We start from the raw sequence: 24,194 nt of genomic DNA, 5'->3' as shown, positions 1-24,194 counted from the left end.
TCTCTTCTTTCCTGGAGAGCCTCTGATGTTAAAAATGGGCCCCTCGTTCTGGGAATTCACATGAGTGTGCTACAGAGTGACTTTAACTGTTTCATGTGTGGGGCCTCCTATTCCAGCCTTCCCTTATTTCCCTCTCTTTTCCTGTCCAATCCACTGGAGTGAGACGCAGCCAGTTGGGATGTAAGGTTTAGCTGCAGGACAGTATGCAGGGAATCGAGGGTTCCAGCCAGGTGTGGGTGACACAAATCAGAATCAGCCTTTATGTTCTAAAGAGCAGAGGCCAAGCATGATGCCATTCTTGTCCCCCGTGAACACCCAGCATTTCACATTATAGATCAGTGATGGCGAATCTTTTGAGCTCAGCGTGTCAGCATTTTGAAAAACCCTCACTTAACTCTGGTGCCGTGTCACATATAGAAATTTTTTGATATTTGCAACCATAGTAAAACAAAGACTTATATTTTTGATATTTATTTTATATATTTAAATGCCATTTAACAAAGAAAAATCAACCAAAAAAATGAGTTCACGTGTCACCTCTGACACGCATGTCATAGGTTCGCCATCACTGTTCTAGATGCTCCACAACTGGGTGTATGAAAAATTGCAAGACTGAGGCCAAGGCTTAAGTGTGGGGTCCAGCCTCATTATTCTTGGGGTGGTAAAGAGCTCTGCAATGAACACAAGGCAGGGAGAAACTTTAACTTCCCCCTGACATCACTGACAGGCATACGTGTGATGACTCACTGGGATGTGGGAAAAAATCTCAGAGCCCATCTCATTAAAAAAAAAAAAAAAAAAAAAAACCCTCTACTTCTGCTGTGTCTTATATAACTGAACAGTGTAGGAGCACTATATTTTACAGATAGCAGTTTTACTTTTCCATGCCCCCAAAAACAATGGGTCTTAGATTCAAAAAATGTGCAGACTGCTGCTCTAGATAACCAATGTAATAACAGTGACAAAGGGATGAGCCTAAATGCTCAGAGAGGGGGTGGTCTAGCCTGGGGTTTGCTTTGTTCATCTTTAAAAGAAAAACCGAGAAGTCTGTCTGAAGCTTAAAACTTTTCAATCTGCCGTTTAAGGAGCATCAGCTGATGTGCCCCCTATGTCTGTGGGTTGAGGGACTGAGGCCAGAGAAGTTAAGGGACTTGTTCAAAATAACAGCTACCTTCGTGGCAGGGCCAGCGCTTGAACACAGGTCTCCTAATTCCAAATGCAGAGCCTTGTCTGCTGTTCAAACACAGTTTCCTTAATGTCTGTCTGTAAAGAGATTTCAGGGTGAATACAAAGAAATGCCCACAATTATCACATTGAAGCATGGCAGCCTCTCAGCCTGGCAAGGACACAAATACAGTCATTGCATTACTGTCTTGTAGAGCTGAGTGTAGCGTGCTGGTCAAGAGCGTGGTAGACTCTGAGCCAGACCCTCCAGGTTTAAATCCCAGCTAATCAGTAATTAGAGGATCATCAGTAGTTATGTGAATACTCTGTGCTTCAGTTTCTTTGTTTGTAGAATGGAGGTAATGACTGAACCCCACAAAGGTTGTTGGAATTTTTCATGCGTAGTATAGTGCCTGACACATAATAGGCACTTAATGTTATTATAATCACTAGCAAAAGGAACATAAAAATGTACTTATTTCCATAGTGCTGCTTAGTACTTTCAATCACTTGATATTTTCTCTCACCACCCAGCAAAGAAGTACAAAGAGCCCTTTCTAACTGGGAGGCACCTTGATACATCAACGGCTCATCCGATGCTACTTAGAGGCCTAAGGTACCAAAGAGCTCCCTCCCAGGTTGATGAGGCAGAATCCAAGCCAGACCTGGCCACCCGACTTTAGAATGGAAAAAGCTGATTGGAAAGTTCCCACTGCCTTAAGAAATCTAGGGAAAGCCCCACGCAAAAGTGACTCCCCCCAAGATCCACATCCAAGTTCCCTAGTTCCGTCTCCATCCCCTCTATCCTGTTCACTGCTGCCTGAGAATTCACCTGGAAGGACAAAATGATCCTATCACCCTCCCGTTCCAGGGGCTCCCCATCTTCCTCAGGGGAGAATTCACACTGACTAGCATGCTGGGTAAGACCTTTCAGTCTGGCCCCTGCCTATCTCTGCAGACCATCCTCGCAGCACTCCCTTCCATGTCAGCTACAGTGGACCTCCCAAAGGTCTCCATCACACCCACCTCTAGTCCATGCCATGGCCTTTTCCTTTCACCAGGAAAACCTTTCCCTCCTCTTTCTCCACTGGGGAACTGCTACTGATCCTTCAACATCCAGCTCAAGTGTCTCCTTCCTTTTAAAAAGCCTTCTTAGAGAGCTCCCATCCCCCAACAAGACTCCTCTGTGCTTCCCCAGCAATATCTGAACCTAGAGCCATCACTACACACGTTGTATTCTTGTCCATAGTGATTCCCACCACCGTCTGACTGAGTTTCCCAAAGAGCAAGGGCTGTAGCATTTGTCTCTGCATCCTGAGCATCTGCCCTCGCACCGGACTCGTGGAGAGTCGGCACCTAGTAAATCTCCTCACTGTAAATCAGGCTAAACTACTTCAGTCACCACTCTTGTGTGAACATAGGAGATTTCTCCTTCCGAAGCTCAGCATTTGGGCTCCTGGTCTCTTTGTTCTGACACTTTCCCTGAGCTGCCCACTGTTGTTCATCACAGTCAGTGCAGGCGCATAGTTAAGGCCGACTGCACCTTGAAGGAACTTTGGGGCATACATGATACATCAGTTTCATGCTTCTCTTAGGTGAATACAGGTCTGAAACTTTAAATAACTCTTTGATTGCCCTACCTTGTAGCTATAGGTGCCTCATTCATTGAGTAACTACAATTACCAGACATTATTTTAGGCTCTGGGGATCCAACAGTGAACAAAGGAGACAAAGATTCTTGTCCTCAAGGAACTTATATTCTAATGACTATAAGACAGGATTCCCTTTTTTGTTAATTTACCTTAATTCTGTACTAACATCAAAGTATAAGCTATTTCTCTTGGTTCCAGTTTGGTCCCTGAAGGAACAAGGGGGTTCTTCCTGCCCAGAACCTTGGATCCACCCTTGGGCTCTGGCAGCCCTTAGTCACTGATGTTTGTTTCCTGGGCTATACCTTAAAGATTTCAATTATTTAATCTACTTCTAGTCTACAGCTCTCTTGGGGGCATGTTCTCATTATTATTCAACTCAGGAGCCATTTATTTTGGTACTTTTCTAGCTTCCTTCATCTCTATACTATATTTAAAAACAAAACAAGTCCCTGGCCCACAAAGATATCACCCTTCCTCTGTGGCTGGAAGTAACTCTCCCAGAAAACAGGTTTTCTTATGGGCCATGGCATAGAAGCTTGTTTAAGAGAATCAACATCACACACACACACTTGCATTTAATCCATAAAAATCAGACTTTCTGCTGATGGTAGGAAGTAATTTTGCAAGAATATCGTACATTCTGGAGAAGATGTCACTTCAAATCTAGAGCTCTCCAATGCAAGTATTTCAGTTATCCAGCGCCTTCTTAGCTTCTCTGGCTTATCTTGTCCTGAGCAGTGGTGAATAAAGGCTGATCCTGGGGTATAATCTGTGCTAGTTTGCCTGTCATATGTCTCCGGATAGGAGGTGACATGCACAGGTAAGTTTAGGCTTCATGTCTCATCAGATAATAATTGTTTAGAGTAGGTAGTGGATTCCAGATTAACAGAAGAAAACTCTTCCCTGAAGAGAAACTCTGGGGCTGACTGTGGGTATAAAGAAAATCAGATCAAAAAGTAGCCAGATAGTTCTCTGGGACTGGAAAGAAAATGTTTTCAAATTTTTCCCTTAAATCCAGTATACTGGCTTGAAGGCATGGACGAGGAATAGGTAGATAATGTTGAAAATTTGATCTGGAGAAAAGGGAGAATGTTGAGAATGGACATGACTGGAGGGATTCACAGAGGTATACAGACGCTCTCAGCAAACGTACAATAATACCTGCTCAGCTGACTGAACCTTGGGAGTGGGAGTCTAGCCGTGTGTGTGTTAATAACCCCTCCAGGTGACTCAGCTGCACGCAGAGGCTTGAGAACCCCGGGAATAAAGGTTCTGGTGGGGATACACAATCACTCCATACCCTTGACTGAAGAACAGCCTACTCTCTCTGGGGAGCCATCCATCTTCTTTGATTGAGCATGTGGATTTGGAAGGGATGCACATGGAACTATAGGGAGGAAAGAGAAACATTCCTCGCCAGTCGAATAAGCCTCATCAATCATGTTGATCAAGGAAATGATGTGCCGCCAACGGATTATCCTCATATTCTTCTCACAGGGGCTTCAGAAAAAACCATAAGCTCCCTAACATGGCATGCCAGATGTCCATGCTCCACACTGCCTACTTCTCAAGCCTAACCCTATGCCATTCTCCTAGGTGGCCCCTGCACGCCCAGTCACGGGGAATGATTGGCAGTGCTTCAAAGGACTATGGTTTTGCCACCATGTCTTTGGTAATGATAGATCTATCTAGAATGTCATCTCTGTATCCTCAGCACCATGTACAGTTCCTGGTGCATAATGGGTGGCCCATTTTCCTAAATACTTGATGAGTTCATTGTCTCCTTGCCTCAGACCCCCACCCCTAAGCTGTTGAACACATCTCATCCAGACACCCTTCAGAGTGCATAGTTAGGATCACTTTAGCATAAAGTCTAAATTAGGTCTGATATTCAAAAGTCTGGCCCCAATCTACTCCTAGATTTATTTCTCATGACCTCCCTATGTTTGCCATTTGTTGCTCCCTTCCCAACGTACCCTGCATTTCCCTGCAACTTAGATCCCTATTTATTGAATACCCTCCAGGAACTAGGGGCTACAAAAGTGATCAAGACAAAGTGTCTGCCCTTTAGGAGATTATGTGAAAACAAAAGAGGCAGACAATAAACCCACAAACAAATAAATTTCTAATACAGGGCAGACAGTGAGTGATAAGGGCAATCAAGAAAAATAAAGCTGGGTTAGGAGGTAGAGGAGGATGGGATAGGGATAGGGGTTGTGTCTTAAAGGGATGAAGGAAGACTTCTCTGCGGAGAGGAGACTAGAGTGAGACCGACAAGTAAGGGAGCAGGACACAGGAAGATCACAAGTGCTCTGGTCAGTGGGAATAGCAAATGCAAAAGGCCAGAGGCAGAAACACTTGGGTGAGTTTGAGGAACAAGAGAGGAAGCTGTGTGGCTGGAACAGATTTTGAGAGGGGGAGAATGACGGGAGAGATGAGGGGCCCATTTTGAACTTAAGTCTTTATTGATAGCATTCCCTGATCTTCACTCTTCTCTGCCTATTGAAACCATATCCCTCCCCCAGGCCTACTCTTACATCTTCCTCCCTGAACCCTTCAGATTTGCCTCAGCTGGAAGATCCCCTCTTCCTAACTCCTGGAGCCTCTGGTTCATGCCATACTGTCTGAAGGCAGTACACACATTCTCCTTAATATTGTTCTCCTTTAGAATTATTCTCAAATTCCACTGTAAACATCATGAGGGCAGGGCCCACATCTTGTCAATTTCTGGATTTCCTGTCACATTAACATAGTGCATATGGTATGGGTCCACAACACATGAAAGGCACTTGAAGGTTTCTTCATCCAGCCAAAAACGATTCGGAGGAACCATAACTCTAAAACTATGCTAATATATGCAGGAATGCAGCTAATAAACAGGACATGTCAGTATGACAAAATGAAATACAGTTTAATCCAACTGATACTTATTGAGTAGCTTATCAGAAACATGAAGAAAAGAAATGCCGTCAGAGAGATCCAAACCTAGGTCAGAACTCAGCTGGACTGTCCTTGGACAGACCACCTTGGCAGACCTTGCTACAATCCTCCCCAAATCCTAGTAAACATCAAAAATGCATGCTACATTACAGCACAAACTAGAAACCAGCCTCTCTTTATGATCTCTGCTCTCTCGTATCTGGTATAGAAGTCTCTTTAATGATGGTAAACAAGAGAATCCTTCCACCTTGAGCTCGTTGGGATCACACCCCTCTTGGCATCCCAATCTCTGGGATTTTGGCCCCATCATCTCTGTGGTTGAAGCAATTAACAAAATTGGCTTTGGTGTTCTCATCCTTTCTGCCTTCATGACCCTGAGAGTAACATGAACATTTGCATCTGAGAAATTAACACCGGAGAAATTAACCTCTAAATTCTAAAGAGTGAAGAGGGTTTAGGGGAAGATACTTTCAAAAATCTAGCCCAGCCTCCCATGAACCATTTCAAAGACTTTCCCGAAGAATACTCTGGCTCCCATTTTATTTGATCCTGCTTCACACGTGTCTCTCTTTGGCAAACTGTCACTAGCAAAACAGGGCTCCTGACCAGGAAGTACTTCCTGGTGGTTGACTTCAGTGTTCCCTCTCTCATTTGACCCCGAGGCCGTAGTGCTATTACCCCTTGGTCCCTGCTGAAAACCCCCGAGTTCCTCTCCCTCTTGAGAATTATAGACATTTGTAGGCTGGGCCCAATCCCTCTCAACTCTAGCCACTACCGCCCGACTCACATAATATTTAGGCTTTCTTTAGCTAAACACCAAAGGTTTTTGGTGCTTCTAATCTTTTTCTATAAATTAGGCCTTTCATGGCATCTGAACAGTTGCTGGAAGTAAGTTGTTTGTATTGATATATGTATGTCTGTGGCTTTGGAATCAAAAATGGATAGGTCACCAGGATACTTGGACATTTTTATCTAAAACTCACTCCTAAGGGGCAGCAGTGTCCAAATCTAGGCTTTCATGGGAGGGGCTCTGACTTCTGCTCCCGGCACCACCACCTCTCACTCACTGTGTGGCTTTTGAGCAAGTCTCCTTCATGCTTTGGTGGTTTGAGGTGGACTAAGTGATTCATCATTTTAGGACATTTTAAAATGCTATAGAAATGCGAATGTTAACAATGTTGATCACAGTTGTTAATATTAACCTTGCAGTCACATGGTGACACTTTATGTTTTCAAAGCACTAATTATAGCCACCCTGCACCAGAGCCCTGAGAGGTGGACTTTTCAGGCGGCTCCACCCATACCCATTTGTACCTGGTCTGCCCACACCAGTGAATGTTTAGTTTGGGACTGGGCTGTGGAGGGCCTTGGAGCCCAAGTGTGGAGAGAGTTCTGCTAACTTGACCAACCCACCCCAAAGTCTGTGGTTAATGGATTACAAATTTGGGTAATGCTGGACAATAAATTACGACTACAATAATAAAGCTGAAAGTACACACAATTTAAGCAGAAACACCAGTGTTTTTTATCGGAAATGAAAGAAACCATTGATCATAGCAACTGTCTGAGATTAGCAGGGAGCCACATTTTCAAACATCCTGCAGTAAATCCAGAGCAGATCCAGCTGGAAAGCAAGAGTGGAAATAAAACTTGAAAATTCATACCATGCTTTGAAGTCGGCGTCTCTCACAACCATGAGTCCCTGGTTCGCCCCAACTGTTCTGGGCTGTTCCTCCTTGGTGAATTTATTTTAGAAGAGACACAAGCCACGTACTTGCATATACTCTTTCAAGTGGACTCCAGCTTTTTGCAAGGATGGTTTCTTGGGGAGAATGAATCCTAAAATACTTTCTCTTGCACATGAAATAAGTCATCAATTCAACTGAAATAAAAAGGCTTCCTGTACAAAAAATTAGAAACCACTCTTGGTTCTATTAAGTGCTGCCTTTTCTCTTGTGTTTTTTCCTCAACCCATCCATGCACTTTTCATTTTTAGGTTTTGTTTTGTTTTAAATATATTTTTATTGATTTCAGAGAGGAAGGGAGAGGAAGAGAGAGATAGAAACATCAACGATGAGAAAATCATTGATCAGCTGCCTCCTGCACGCCCCACACTGGGGATCAAGCCTGAAACCCAGACATGTGCCCTGACCAGGAATTAAACCATGACCTCCTGGTTTATAGGTCGATGCTCAACCACTGAGCCATGCCAGCTGGGCCATTTTTAGTTTTTAAGTGCTATTATCTATCAAAAACTATGACTGCAGATAGAAGAACACTAACATGCCAGACGCTGGGAATGCCAGGATTGCAGCTTGATGATGCGTCCTTTCCACGAAGCCTCTGGGGTTGCTGAAGCGGGCCGTGTCGCCACACTGAAGTAATGCTGTCTCATTAAATCATCAGGGGGGAAAGCTAGCAGCCTGTGCTGAGCAGAGCTGTAGTCTTACACAGGCCCTGCTGCCACTGCATGTCCATCTCACCTACCGACCGTGCTTGCTGAACAGGGGTCCAGCCAGTCCTTCTGGTCCAATCTCAGGTGACTTCCGAATAAAATGTGGTGTCTTAGGCCAGCTGGACTGCTAGATCCTTTCTTTACTAATCACTATGGCAAAGGGGACATTCCCTGTGACCAAGATCCAATCATTCTTAGTATCTGCGCTGACCACCAGGAAGAACTGGCAAGGGCATCTGAGAAACATGTCCTTGGCCAGAACAGTCACGATAACCTAGTCAGTTACCAACATAATAACCTAATCAATAGCCATCAGGATAACCTAGTTAATAGCCAGTCACTGACCGCTGTAACAACCTAGATGCCTGAGTTTCTGTCAATGAAATGAAACGCTGGAAAGAAAATACTTTCACTCACAGTGCCAGCTTGAGAACAATGTAGATTATAAGAACGAAAATCCTGATATCTGCCCTTAGGTTCACAGTATAATTTTGATCGATTTGCATAAGTCTTGAAAGTTCCATTCTCACAACTGAATGAAATAACATTTGTGAAAGGCAGGCTAAAAATTGATAAGCACACGGTACGTATAGAAGTTATTTAACTAAACAGAGAAAATTCAACTTGTCCTCATCCTTCTCCAGGCACAATACCATGCAACAGGAGTGACATTGGGAAAAGTCCTTGGCCTTCGGGGTCCACGTCTCCCTCTGCGGCTCTCCCACCTGGGAGCTGGATAACTTAACAGGGGAATGAAACCTCAATGAAGAGAATCATACAGTGGGCCCAAGCAGTGGACATGGGTCTACATAATCCAAGCAACAACCTAGCCACACATTTAATAAGGGAGAAAAAGCAACACAAAAACAAAGAACTCTCAACTTTACAAACACTGGGAGGCAACAGCTGGTCCAGGGAGATTAAAGGAGCGTGAGAGAGCACCTCCCCTCTCCTGACTTCTCCTCCCCTACAGAGGTCCCTGAGTTAGCCGGCCTGTTTACAGCCCTGTGCAGATGACCTTGTTCCAGCCAAGATAGGGGTCCTTTTGATCTCAGCAGGGGGATGCTCTGGGCCTGCAGCTGGCAGATATTAATAGTAGGGATCACTGGGATAGAAGAGATCTCTCAGTTGGGCCAGGTCACTTGCATTCCCTGTTCTGTGTCAGAGCAGAAGGGACTTCATTTCCCGAACCAGCCCCTGCTGGGTACTTCTCTCAGGTCACCTAGGATCATTTTATCGCTGGCTGCCCAGTGGCCGCTGGTTCTCACCAACTATTTGCAAGGGAGTGCCTTTTAAGCAGTTCCCTCTGTTCTGCAGCTGAAATCCATTACAGGTCAGGGGGGGCCTTGAGCTCCCTAATCGGGTGTTTCCCACTTGCACTGGTTTGCACACACCTCTTGTGCACACATTTGTGTGGAAGAAAGGCAGAGAGAGCAAGCGACGGGCAGACAAGACCAGAGAGTTTACAGAGAAAGAGAGAGCAATAGGGAGAGGAGGCTGCTGTAGGCATGCCAAAGGTATCAATGCTAAGATTTCTGAAGATCTTTCCTATGATGCCTAATGTAGGACAACAAGGTCATTCTTCCTAGTCTGAAAAATCAGGCTTTTCAATACCCATCACCTAGTGAATGCTCCTGATCTTCAGACCCACAGTATGATCGTCCAATGTTAGAGCTAGAAAAGACTTCTGGCAACCTTATACTCATCTCACTTGTCATTTAACAGAAAAAAAAACTGAGGCCAAAGTGATTAAAAGACCTGCTCAAGATCACCAAGCTAATGAAACCACGAATGCCTGAAACAACAACAAAGCCATTTATCCATATGAATCACAGTAACATTAAGGAACACTGTAATGCATTTAAATAGGTATAAATATTGTAAGAAACCTATTCATTTTAATTCACTGGTAAGGAATTTCAGTATAGACTTCAGGAAAAAAATATTTCCATAGCCTCTTCACCTGCTCAGCTATGCAAGTAAAAGACCTAAAAAAAGACCTAAAAAAATGAATTGTTTCCATCTTCCCTCGGATTCCATAATAAGAAAAAGTTGTCTAAGAATGAGCTGGTAACCCTTCCTTTGCCACAAATACCACGTTACTGTTTTCTTGAAGGGTTACACTGGAGCCCCAAAGCAATTTCCTTTGTTATCTGTTTCACCGTCTCTTCTTTGTTTAAGATAAACCAGGAAGCCAAGACAAAGCAAAGTACTCTTACTTACTGGTTTTCAAATAAAGAAACAAGATACTTTCTTTTCCTCAGAGCTGAATAAATGTGTGCAGTGTGTGTCTGTGGCGTGTGAAATATTACAACAATTTTTCATGATGCTCGTAGGTGCCTTTTGTGATTCTCATGGTTACTATTTTTACAAAGTAATAATTGGGGTATTCATTCAGCATTTACTTACTGCCTAAATGTGCCTAGAACTTTGCTAGTCACTCAGGTACAACATGGAGACAAAAAGAATACAAGATAGTCTGAGTCCTTAAAATATCTGCCAATCTAGTCGGGAAACCATGAAAAATTAAATTAAATTTTTTAGACCTTTTCTTTATATAGCGGAGCAGGTAGAGGGACCACAGAGGAGGAACAGAGAGTGAGAGCCATGCCTACTGGGACAGACGAGGAGGTTTTGTGGAAGAGGTGGTCTGTAACCCTCGAAGGAGTGGGAGGATCTGGGAAGAGAAGCAGAGGTAGAAGTGAAAAAGGGAAATGCTGTTCAAGATCGGGTGGGATGTCCCAGCAGAGGCCCAAGGGGGAGGGGTGTGGGGTGTGGAGGTGGGAGGGGGGGAGGGAACGGTGAGCAGTAAGTCCACACGCTTGGCATAGGAGCCAAGGAAATGTCAGTGCAGGTTGAACAGGAAGGAGAGACCAGACTGCGAAGTGTTAAGAAGTACTGACTTTATCTCGTGGTGTTTTGGAAACAGATTCATGCAAAAGAAAAGAAAAATAACCTGATTTTTAGCAGTTGCTGATTTCCATGGTGTAAATACTTCCACTCTGGCTGACTTTCAGATGACAAATCACAAAGTCCTGAATATTTCAAAATCAGCATATTGATTTTAGCCCATTCTCAAAACACAGATTTCTCAGTAGGAAAGTGACAAAGAAAACACAGCCCAAGCAGTAAGTTCCACTTGATAGCGGCAGAATGGAAATGGCAGTTTGCAGCTGGAAAGGCATATTGGAATTTTATTAAAATAACCCAATTATAAGTTGAATGAGTCAGCTGATCACAGTTCAAATTGTAAAAAAAGAAGGAATGGGAGAGAGATATTTGGAAGGAAGAACTACATGGACTTGATGGTGAAAAGAATATAAGGGGGGAGGGTTATGAAATGATTCAGGCTTCTAAGTCCAGGTGATGGGGGTGCGATAATGCATCACTGATGTGGAAGCAGGGTACCAAGTGCATTTTACTACTGCTTTAAATAAATTATTAGTTTTCACTCTAAAAAACACCACTGAGAAGCAGGGGTATAGTCCTTTTATTTGGGGGACCATAAACTGAGGCCAATCCGTGGAAGATCACCTGGGCAGTCGGGAGCCTTATGAGGCCTGGAAGTCCCACATAGTCCATCACGAATAATTCTCAGAAAAAGGAAAGTGCAGAGGAACCTGGGACAGCTACGCACATACACGCAGGCCCACAGCATTCTGCCCTGAAAGAGTACAACTAGCAGAACTCAGAAATGTCAAGTAAGAGCTTTGACTAAAACTAGAAACCGCCCACTGGCTCAGAGGTGTGATTCCCCTCGCTATGTAAACTGTAGCTGGCCTGACCTTTGCTAGCATGGGAAGGTGGAGAAAATTTTGCAGATTTACCAGCATGGAGCATTTCTCTTAATCTTTCTGTAAAGCTGACAGGGAATGCCACATCCCCAGCACATCACATTGGTGTTTGCTTTTACCAGGACTAAAAACACCAAGCATGAGAAAAGGCTAAATTGCTGCGGGACCACTGGTAAAGCAACCTTTCAGCATCAGTCTCAAAAAACAGTCAGTTAGCAGGTCACCAGCCCTCACACCAAGGACCCAAAGCAACGACAGAGGAGTGACCAGCCTCAAGGTGGAGGTGATGGAGGCCCATCCATTAAGGTGACTCACTCGGGTGGAAAAGGAAGCTCACTTACAGTAACAGAGCAAGAGACTCTCCAAATATAAGGGATCAGATGCCAGGAGAGGTGGCCAAGCCTACATCGCCGGGCTCGGGCTGGGTTCACTGGCCAGGGCCTGCGAGCTGATCTCTGGGCTCTCCCAGGAGCAGAGAGGTTGTGGGGCTGGAGGTCAGTGTCAAGTTTCAGCCCCTCTAGGACAGATCCCTTACCTTCAGACAGGGACAAGTCATCAGCTGGAGACACCAGGTCTGCCTGAGAAGCTAGGGCTCCACTCAGATGGGTTGTAATTTGATTCGTCAAGATAACCTGTGAACAGACAGGGAGAAGGTGGGGGAAAAGGGAGAAGAGAGAAGACCAAATTAATTATTAGAGCTCTCAAAAGGCAGACTGTGGCTTGGGGGAAGACTGATAAGTACACAGGTAGGAAAACCCCCTTGCTGACTTTCATCAGTTTTATCTGCAGGCCAGTGTGTCTGGCAAAGCCACAGGTCATTCACAACACAGGAAACGGGCTGTCTTTCAGAGCATAACCCATAATCAATTCTTCCTCAATGCTGAGGAAGTTGGGACTGAATGACAGAAGGCTAACCAGAAGATTAATACACCAGCGTACACATTTTATTAAACTTTCATTTTTAAGATTATATCCACAACCCTAGTTACTAGTGCTGAATAAAAGCAATAATTTAAAATTAGGGGACCTGTGGCTTCTTCCCTTGTTAAATCAAAAGTCAGAGTTTTATTTCCAAATTTATGAAATTAAAATAAGACTCATCCCTAAAGGAAGAACACTATTCTTTTGAATTAATTATAGTCTAACAAAAGACGTCCAGTCTCACTATTTATTTAAAACACAAACTAATATCATCCTACCCATGCAAAATAAAGTTCATAACATTCAAAATTCCTAGAAAAGACTCTAAAATTACCTCATTCATGTGGTCGATGGCCATACTATATTTTTACATTTGGTTCAGTTAAAAAAAAAAGAAAACCTGTTATTTTCCTTAAAAATTCTCACTTATAAAATTTACTCTATTGTTTAGAAACGAACAGGAAAAATGGATACAGATTCTCTCCTGGAAAAGTTCGACATCACCAATAACTGGTCGTTTCCCAAGGTTTGGACAGAAAGAAACCATGAGCTTCTTGGTCTGTCAGAGAAAATGGACCTTCTGCAAAGGTTACTAGGCATTTAGTCTCTGAAATTTGCACCTAGCTGGGCGGTCTTGTTCTGTCCTGGGGTCAGTTACGGTTTTGTTATCTTCCTGATTTGAACAGAAATGAAAATCAATTCCATTCTTTATTGTTCAGCTTTTCAGCCACACCTCTGCTGCTGTCTCTTGAATGGCCAGTGACACGTTATAAATCCTATGCCAATGGCAGCTTAATTGAGGGCTGAGACGGGAGCATGATGGCAAGGTCAAGTGAAGAAACGAAGGCCTCTATTAGCAAAGACAAGCTCCCCAAGGTCTTCGTGTATCAGCTAGGCTCATGGGTCTCCACTACTTTACAGTAAAGCTCAGCTATTGCAGCATCCCACTGAGAACCTGCTAATCCTATTGCTCATACTCTTTTATGTTGCTACTTTTCATTTGGACCGGTAAGAACCACATATGATATGTCTTCAATTAAAATGGCTGGAAATGGTCAAATAACAGTCTGCTCTTATAAGAAACAAATATTCATATTCGGGAGCATGAATTAGGGATTGTGATAATTTGTATCTTTATAATATAGGATATGGGCCTTGGAGTTCATTAAAACTGGGTTCAAATGCCGACTCTGGCCCTGTGAATCTTGGAAAAGGTTTAAACCTTGGAGCTCTGTTTGTTCATAGGTAAAAAAACATCTATCTTATAGAATTGTTTTGAGAATTAAATGATCCATGTAAGGTACTTAATATAGTGTCTGTCACAGAGTAATATTCAATAAATAGAAGCCACTGTTGTCATTATTTTCTTCAGAATGAAATGATGCTGTATAGATGAGTGAGTTAGTATATTGCCTAAAACACTCCATCACAATTTTCTACATCAGGATACACTTTGGTACTTGATCATTTCTACCAATATGGGTTCTAAGTTTTATGCAATTAAAATAATTTGTGTAAAATTCTCAGTAAGAAAAGATAGTAATCATTTAAGCAAGACCAATAAGATCCTGACATTGGTCTGAAAATACCATGTGCTTTACCTACCAGTGAAATCTGTCTGTCCCAGTAAAAAGAACAATGAGAAACTTCTGAGAGATCTAAATATGAAGTTCTATTTTTAAAAGGGTTCTTCCAAAAGATGGCTTGGTGATAATAAATAGCGCTCTAATGATATACTAAGTGTAATAAGATAAAAATTGATTGAATACCTACGTTGCAAAGCATGTCATCATATACAGAGGAAAAAATAAAGATGTAAAGGCACTGTATGTCTTCTTTAGAAACTTGTATGCTAAAAGATAAGGCACTTGCTAAAATATTCAGACCACTGTTTCTCACTTTTATTATTTCATGGGTCCTATAGTGGAAACTTGTACTGAGATATGGTTTTATTGCACATAACTACTAAAATGATTCCCTTCACAGTCTAAAACCATACTACTCTACACATGCACCTCAAAAGATAACCACTCTCAGTTCCACTCCCAGTGGAAAGGTAGATGGAAAAGAAAACATTTTCACTCCCCAACGGCAAGAGAATAAGCTCCTAAGTGGTTTTGCTAATAATCCTCTCCATTTCATTATGCCTCCGAAATCCATATCACTGAAGGTACAAGCAACTGAACTCGGGGAGTTGCTAATCACACCATCTTACTGACTTGTGTTTTTCTAAATCTGAGTACAGCAAAATGACAGAATGGAAACATCTCCAAATAGTATCGATGGCAAATAATCACGACTTGGGCAGAAGCCAATAGATGTGCTGGCCTCTGAGGCAACCTGGACACTTGAAAACTACAGTCTTTAACTTATAAAATACTACTGCAAATTATCAACAGTCTTAACACTATCTGGTTTCTGGCAACGAGTTCTGACTGACACTTTAAGGGGCTTTACTACTGCTTTGACACCCTTGGAAATACCAGAACCTCTCTTGCTTGGTACCAAGTTTGTGCAAGAGGAGTTTGCACAGTGATTAGGGTGAGGGCTTTGGAGTCAGACAGACCTGAGTTCAGATCCAGGGTTCTACCAATTACTAGCTGTGTGACATTGGGCAAGTTCATAACCTCTCTGGGCATGATGATACTTAACTCACGGGGTTTCTAGGATTAAACTGGGTAATGTGTATAATGTCCTTTGCATGCCTGGCCAATGGAAAATGCTTACTAAAAGTCAGCCCCATTGTGGCTTTAATTATTCTTTGCCGATCTGTACCTTGCCTGACCCCCCTTTTTGTACAGCATACAGCCCACTGCTGACAAAGAACAAATATTTGCTATTGATATATTCCAAAAGCAACAAAAATTTAATTGAAATTGCACCTGCCATTTTTTCCATTTCTCTAAAAGTATGGCTTATTTGAAACATACAGCACCCTCCTCCACCCCCACCTCACACATACTACCACCTACGACAAATCGAAAGGCTAGAGTGGACTCTTGGACTAAGGGGAAAAAATATTCTTTTAAATAGTTCTGATTATGTCTGAATCCAAGAAGAGATGGGATCCAACTTAGTTTACTCCTCAGAAAGAAGAGTACATCCACCTACTGGGGTCAGTAAGAAGCCTGGTAAGTAGAGTAACAATTGTCTCCACTCAGCTTTCTGTGTGAGGGACCATTCACCCAGGGCCTCCTTGCACTGCTCTCTTGGCTGTAGGATGCTGCAGGTACACTTCAATAGCAAAGAGCCCCCCATATCGTGCCACAGAGCCCTTGAATCTCATTTTCAGAATTCCCCTCCAAAGGCAAACAGGGGATGAGGGGAGACTTCTCCTTTCTAAGACCATGCCCCTGGGTTCCAAGTTTTCCCTTCCATCTCCTAAGTTCTCTAAATGCATCCTACTCCACCCTTCTGTATTGAGCAGTATAACATCTATATTCAGTTTAGAACCATGAAGCTCTCTAAAGAAGAAATTTCAGAGTATAGATTCATAAATAACCAATATATGTATCATCAGCTAGAGAAAAGAAATGAAGAGACAGGAACCAGTTAAAGACCAAATGACCTAGTAAGGCAGATGGGTGGGTGGGAATGAATGACATTTTGGTCAGAAGGAAGAGGGATGAAAAACCAACCAACACACAAACAGACAAAAATATGTGAGTCATTTCTGCTAACTATCAAAAAGATAGCGTAAGAGAGCAAGTACGTGGAGAGAAGAGGGTAGGAGCAGGGTACACTGGTCAGCAGAACCATCAGCCCTGAGGGTCAGGGGCTGGTGAGCTAGAGTCTACTAACCGATGGAGCCTGACTCTCCACTAATCTCTGTGTCTAATGGGGGCCCATCTTTCCTCAGCTATGCTATAGCCAGACTATATCGAGGCTATATCCACAACCTACTCACACTTCCTGCTCCTGGTCCAGCATACATTCTGCCTTATGGGGCCACGTATGTGTCTAGTCTGATCCACCCTACACTGAAGAATTTGGGAGTATCTTTGCTGGGGCCTCCATGAATAGCTATTTGGCATATTCAACCCTCTGTGGACAGGAGAGAAAATGGGACAGCCCTGGAGCAATCAGAGTGGGGGACTGCCAGGCCCAAAGGCCCAGCCTCTAAGGGAGGAAGCTCCTTTTATTCGACTTTTGGAAGGTGACAGAGAAGAGGGAGTTTGTGCTCAGCTGGGGGCAGAATAGGTTGGAATGGGCCACCTGGCCCTGTTTGCTCCACAGAAGAGATATTTATGGTAAGCAAGACAACTCAATGTTGACAAGGAAGATTTTTTTAAGGACCCACGAACATGTGTCCTCATTCCCCTTTCTGTGTAATCCACACCTTCCATAGCATGAACTAGAATCACTTGTCTGAGATCAATAGTTAATAATCGCTCAGAATAGGGATGTGCAGGCCTCCCTGCCCACTCTCCCTCCTCAGGCAGCACTGGGCAGAGAGGGGGGAGAACTCCCAGCCCAGACCCATGGACAGGTGAGCTCTCCAGGCCTTGATGTCCACGTCTCGAAAACAAGGTCCAAGAACACACGAAAAGATCATCAAAATGCTACATGGTAACAAGCCCAATCTTAGGACAAGAGTCCTTCTGGACTCTGACACTCATAAATGCCCGTGAGTCAAACCGGGAAACAGCTTCAGCCTCTACAAAAGTGCCAAGCATTGGAGGCAATCCTAGTCGAATTCTGCCCATCTTTTTGGTGGATTTTCAGTGCCCTCGGATGCATGTGGCTTGTCACTCTCCAGGCCCACCGGAGGCTTGGAAACGAAAACTTTTCATGAACTCCTGTCTGTGTGCAGCCCAGTTTTAGGGCTAGGCTAGAGGAATCACAAGGCAACCTCAGGCATCTCAGGGACATTTCTCTGCCCATAAAAACACCCGTTTCCTCCTCCCGCCCACTCCTTGCCAGAAATCTGCCACAATCTAACACAGAGAATCAGAGAAGTTTCAAAATCAGTTTGACTGGGCATGTGGGGCTAGATGCAGTGATTGTCCTGATACAGCTCCCAAGTACACAGGCCGCCCGCTGCACAGCCTGGGCAGCCAGAGGCAGCATCTGAAGGACAGACAGGGACCTCGGGGGCTGACTGCCCACAAACAGCCACCTGCCGTTAACCCTGGCGCTCCCTAAATGACAGGGCTCTGCAGTTCATGGACTCCGGAGGCATCGTTCATTTTCTCTCTTTTTGCATTAATAGTCTATCAGCTTAAAGTTCACTTTTGAACAATGTGACCTTGGGTACCTAACATGATTCTGGTCGACAGCTATGACCGTGACCTAGTCTTTCTATCCAAGCAGAGGCCATGGATAAGTCAGAAATCCTGAATTGTAATCCTGCTCCGTTAAGGGTTGCTCAATGTCTTGCTTGTAAGGAGGCAGAGGCCAGAATTCTCCTGTGAGAAACTGTTGAGGTTCATTGAGTCCTTTCATCACCGAGGCCTGAGAGAAAGGCCCTGGAGTGGTTTTCACCAAACTCTCCTCTTGCTTTCCAACCATGACGGTGTCGTCCCCGACCCGTCTGCTGTGGTAGGAGCTGGAGAAAGAGGGAAGGGGTGGGGGTAAGGAAGGGTGAGAGGCAGAGGGAGAAGGACAAGAAGAGTGGAAGGGAACCAGGGTATGTCCCCCCTCCCCCCCCAAAAGTGGATCTAGAGCAGGGGTGGGCAAACTTTTTGACTCGAGGGCCACAATGGGTTCTTAAACGGGACCGGAGGGCCGGAACAAAAGCATGGATGGAGTGTTTGTGTGAACTAATATAAATTCAAAGTAAACATCATTACATAAAAGGGTACGGTCTTTTTTTTTTTTTTTTTTTTTTTTTTAGTTTTATTCATTTCAAAGGGGCCGAATCCAGCCCGCGGGCCGTAGTTTGCCCACGGCTGATCTAGAGAGTCACCTTGCAACTCCCCTGACAACTCCCTTCCCGTCACTTGCAGCTTTGAAAAGTGATCTCCAATACTGGTTGTGAGAAATCAGAGCAAATATTTTGGGGTTTGAGCATCAGAAATCTGGTTTTACTATTCACGGGCTTAGTTTTGCCAAGCTCTGGAAAATTAGAAATCATTTCATTATGGGGAAAGTAATTCTTCATTAGCTTCAGCCCAGAGAATATCAACTGTCAGCTGGAGAATAAGGAGCTGATAAGGTTCTAGGATTGCAGCCTGCTATTTCCATCGCGAAGGTCTGCGTGATGACTGTTTTCTGGGAATGTCTGAAAGGCTGTGGGGGATTTTCCTTTTGAAATATTTGTGGTAAAAGGATCAAACTTCATTTTGGCTTGAAGAAGGCACTGCTGTGGGAGTTGGGAGCTGCCTTTTATTCCTGGCTCTGTCACTCACCTGCTGTGCAATGCTGTGAAATGCCCCTAGCCTCTCTGTACCTAAAAGTGTTAAGTCCACAGAAAACGTGAAGAAAGTGAATGTGTGATGATTATCAATGTGGCAGGCTACTATGAAAAAAAATGTTACCCATTTCAATTGGTCCTGGTGCCGTGCTTATCCATTATCTTTGATTCTAATCATCTCAGGCCTTAAGAAATGCTACACAGAACTAACTGGCAGTGGCACAGTTAGAGAGGGGGGAAAAAGAGAAAGAATGAGGGAGAAATCTTCATAAAATTCACACCTCCTCTTATGGACCTGGAGGAAAAACACCCCTTTGGTAGGTTCCACTGTGCAATTCACAGGCACAGCTAGAGAAACCCTCTGCCCAGTACAGGTCCCTCAAGAAGACACTGACCCAGCACCAGGCAACGCAGATGGAGGAAGAGAATCCCCACAGCTTTGCACAGACTCAGTCACAAAGGGATGGATAATAACACCCCTCCCACCTCGTGTTAGCCATTGCCCAGGCCGCTGAGTTCAGAGGCAATGCACGGAGGTAGGACTGCACCTGCCACTTGGCTAACACAAACACAGCAGAACGCTGTGGCACGGCAGAGCAGCTTTCACCCCGGCCTACTTCTCTGCGGTGCACATGCAGGGGACGGAGTGGAAACCCTGGGCCAGCAACTACTGAGCCGGACGTAGGCGAGAAGTGCTCCTTCCACTGCGGGCAGGCTGTTCCACGCCCATGGGGCTGAGGTTAGCACGTGTCGGTTCCGGGGCTCAGGTGGAACAACAGTGGTAAGGAGGCCACAGACAGCGGGCTGGGGTGCTGTTTCCACCTTCACCCAACCCCGCGGCATCCTGTCGGGGCAGGAAATGGCTCGCACACTGGGGAGCTGCGCTGTGCGGTCACAGCAGCTTCAATGGCCTCAGCAACTGCGTGCAATGGCTCGGTCAGCGCGGACCGGAAAGGTCTCTGGCAGCAGGGACTTGGAGAGGAACAAGGCCAGCCGTCGGATGACTTTGAGGTTCAGGGACATGGAAGAAACCGCCCTGCCGTGGCCCCGTGCGTTTCCGGTGGCCCAGTCGGCTTTTGCGTGGTTTGTTTGTCTCAGCCCACTCCCTGGCTGCCCACTGAGCCCCACAGACAGGCAGGCGAGGTGAATTTCCAGCAGCCCCCTGAGTTTCTGCTGACCTTTTTAGGTGTTTTTGTCATCTGATGGTGCTTTCTATTCATGTGCACGCCTGGGCCCTGGGGATTCCCCTCCTTTTGATTTGTATGGAGGATTAGAAAGACACAGCTTTGTGATCAGTCCATCACAGACGGCTGCTATTAACTGATTTCCCCTCCTCAGACTCATTTGAAACCAAGAAAACAGTTCTGTTGAGTCACTTGCTCCCTGGGGGGTGAGGGGTTGTGTGAAAATACTGCTCTTGGGGGAGTCCAGCCTGATAAGACCGCGGCTTTGCTGTTCTCCAGCCCCAGCCCAGCTGCACAGACCATGGCTTACAGTGGGGAGAAGCTGAAGCCCGGAGAGGCCTCTGGTCTCACCCCCCTGGCGGGAAACATCCACAGGAGGCTGGTGACACTGGTCTGTGCCTCGTATTTCTATGCTACCGAGAATCTCGACTCTGGAACTGAGGTGTGCAGCCACTTCTGGCGTCAAATGGGAGCAAAGGTCACTCGCTATCTGTCCAAAAGGAGGTCAACCATCTGCCTAGGAACAAATTCTCAAGGCAGCAGCCTCACCAGAAATGCTTTTTGAACAAAAACTATGTATTTGATATCCTCAAGGAAGGGATATTGTGTAAGATGTTTTGTTTTTTAAAGGAGTTGGGGTGAGGTGGGTGTGGGAGTAGAATCAATGCTATGTCCATACTTAAATAAATGGCAAATAAACAATAACAGACAAACAATAATAACCTACAATTAAACAGAGTCAACATAGGAGAGACGCAAGAATAGGTCCAGAACAAATACATTAAAATGACTAAATATTTACATGGTGAGTAGGGGCAGCTTCCTTCCATGGCAATGCCCTGGAGTGGAGCTATCCCATCATGGTCACCGACAAGCCAACTCCCAATCACGTGCTACAGGCCCATAAAGCGATGTCCTGGCCAAGGACAGCTCACATGCAAGGCACATGCCCTAATGCCAGATGACAAACGCCCACTCTGGTGCTTGGGAATAGGCCCCTGGAGTACTGTCCTAAAGGAAAGCGAAGCTCTTAGCAGGCCTCTGAGCTGCTAGAGGGGATGGTGAGGCTCATGTGCAGCAAACCCCGCCCCACTTAGTGCACAGAGAGCTATGGTGCTTTCGTTTTCAGAGCATGCTCACAAGTGGTCTTAGTTGCCCCTCACGGCCTTGTGAGGGGAGCTGGGAACTAATGAAGCAGCCGTTGTGTGTTAGGAGGGCGGGCTCTGGAGTCAGACCTCCCGGGTTTCCATCTCAGCTCCACCACCTACTACCTGTATAATTTCAGGTAAATTACTCCATCTCTCTGTGCCTCACTTTCTGCAACTGCATAATTAAGGTAACAGTTGTACCTGTGGTAAGGATAAATGATTGGCATATAAAGCACTTAAGACAGTGCCTAATACCTAGCAGGTGCCTAACAAATATGAGCTTTTTACTTATTATTCTCTTCAGTGGGAAAACTGAGGCTGTGACATTGTCATTCTATCTGTATTCGTTATAGCTCCCCCTGGCTTCCGCCCTAGCCCAAGTGCCCCAGTCAGAAATGCCCTGCTTTATCCATCTTCCTAGGGGCAGTTCAAATACCACCTCTTCCATGAAATCTTTCCTAACGACACTAGGCCCAACTGACCTCTCAGTTCTTAATACTTCCACTTTAGAATCAGCACCAAGTAATTTCGTACGAGTTTTCTCTCATTATGTCATGTATGTTATTCTTCTCTCTCCCTCCAGTGTACATGTTATGAGAGTTTGTGTACTTCCAGATCCCTGCCCCCACTCTAAAGGAGAGAAGGGAGCTGGGAGGAAATTAATGTATCAGACCCTGTATCAAGTGATTATCATACATTAACTCATTTCATCTTCACACCTCCGTGAGGTAAACACCATTATCCTAGTTTTGAAGATGAGGAAACTAAAGTTCAGAGAACTTGAGCAATTTTTTGAAACCAAATAGATAGCATGTGGGAGGGTCCGATTCACACCCAGCCTGTCTGGCTCTCTGGCCTTCGCTGGCTCTACCACATAACAGATTCTCAACATGAACACTCATTGCCTTGTGGGCATCTGATGATTCATTTCTTCAGAACAGGGCATTTGCTGATTTCAGACTGACCAAGTCTCACGCTGTTTAAAGCAACGTCTCATGTCAAGGAAAACTGAACAGAATGTTTAAGAACCAGGCAGAGTTTCAGCAGCAAGAAGAAGCTGGTGAACTCTCAGCAGGCTGCCTGGCAGAGGTGGAAACAGTCTGCAGGCCGGGACGGAAGCATGCTCCAGCAGGTATGGCGAGAGAAAGGGCGCAAACTCCTGCATTCTATTTCGGTCTTCGCCACGAACCACTCTGCTAACATTTTCACTTCTGCTAAAATGTGATGACAAGAGTTTCAGAAGAAAGGTCACCACATAAGAGCAGAGTAAGAACAGGCAGCCGGTTAAATGTGGTAGAGCCACAAACAACACTGGGCTCTGGACTAGGAATTTGTAGCTGGGACACATTCCATGTGCGAGTTTGTCTTTCCAGCTTCACTTCAACTCATCGGGAGTAGCCCTGGGCATGGAGTAAGACTGACACAGAAATGATAATAGCATTTATGTTTTCAAACAGGGGCTATCCTTAGTTTATTTAGCATCCACTTGAACCATTCAAGAAGTTTGTTCTTGTTTTTCTACTTGAAATGATGCTTGTTATTTTCAGACTGGTCACTCCATACAATGGTGATGCTAAATAAGAAAAGAGTTCATTGATTCTTAGTGTATTTGATAGTCAATTCATGAAGTGTGCTAGTGCCTCTGACATCTGATAGAGCCCCTGGCCTTGTGGTGAAAACACAGCTGGGATGGAGGTGGTAGTGGAGGCAGAGGTTTGTTCTTGGTCTTTGTGGTCGCCCAGCCAAGAGGCCAGGCCTGACAGGACCTAGGCAGGTTCCTGCAGTCCTTTATGATCCCTTTGAAAAAAGGGGCACAGGACCCAAGGCAGTGGCTATCCATTTCCAACAACTGAAGCCCCCGTGAATTCAGAGTCCTAGATCTATGGCAAGTCTTGTGGAAGACTTCCTGCTTCCATTGGGCGTGGAAAGGGCCGCTGAGAGGCTGAGAACGGATGCTCCACTGCCCTGGGACGGGAGGACAAGTAAGCTCTCTCCTGTCTAACTTAGCCCAGTGTTCCTTCCCATGGACTCGTCCTGCCCTCCCCAGGACCACACTGAAATGACTAAGACTGCCTGTCGCTCCAGTGAATCCAGTCAAATAAATAAGTCAATTCTCTTTAAGTTTGTGGTCTCAACTCCTTGTTGGTTTATTGCAAAATTAAAGGGCACACAGAGTAGAACCATCAATCAGTAACCAGCAGAGGAATAAGGTCTTTGTGGAATGTACTGAGAAGCAGAAAAGAAGAAAAAAATGAAAAGAGACCTCATGAAATGGTCATTTATTAGGAGAACAGAGGGGAAACAATCCGCATGGCACACGCAGCATCATTTAGGAAAAGTCTCATTAAAGGTTTCCTCTCTTGCCAGGAGAGCAAGCACAGGAACGCAAACAAAAATCCCTCAAAATGCCCTGCCACTTATTAGTGCTGGCTTCTTGTGGGTTTTGCTGTATTCCATAGACAGAGCCAGAGATCATGGGGCCCAGGGGCCAGGACAGTGACTCAGCAGGCTCAGGACCAGAAGAAGGAGATGAGATACCACTATTGTTTATTATAAAATAAACAAACATAACTGGCTCGCT

General features: G+C 44.8%; 1 protein-coding gene across 2 annotated transcripts in view; it reads right to left on the bottom strand.

The window, feature by feature from the left end:
- The window catches only part of RAD51B (RAD51 paralog B), a 530,564-nt gene that overhangs the window by 159,382 nt on the left and 346,988 nt on the right, over nucleotides 1-24,194 (bottom strand). For both annotated transcript variants that reach the window (XM_036310860.1, XM_036310869.1), the window contains exon 8: nucleotides 12,541-12,637. In XM_036310860.1, coding sequence (XP_036166753.1) covers nucleotides 12,541-12,637 — 97 coding nt within the window. The remainder of the gene's footprint in view (nucleotides 1-12,540; nucleotides 12,638-24,194) is intronic.

Source organism: Myotis myotis, unplaced genomic scaffold (genome assembly GCF_014108235.1).
Source record: "Myotis myotis isolate mMyoMyo1 unplaced genomic scaffold, mMyoMyo1.p scaffold_m19_p_1, whole genome shotgun sequence".
NCBI classification, from domain to species: Eukaryota; Metazoa; Chordata; class Mammalia; order Chiroptera; family Vespertilionidae; genus Myotis; species Myotis myotis.
Note: the sequence above shows the minus strand (reverse complement) of the source record. Positions and strands in the feature narration are given on the sequence as shown.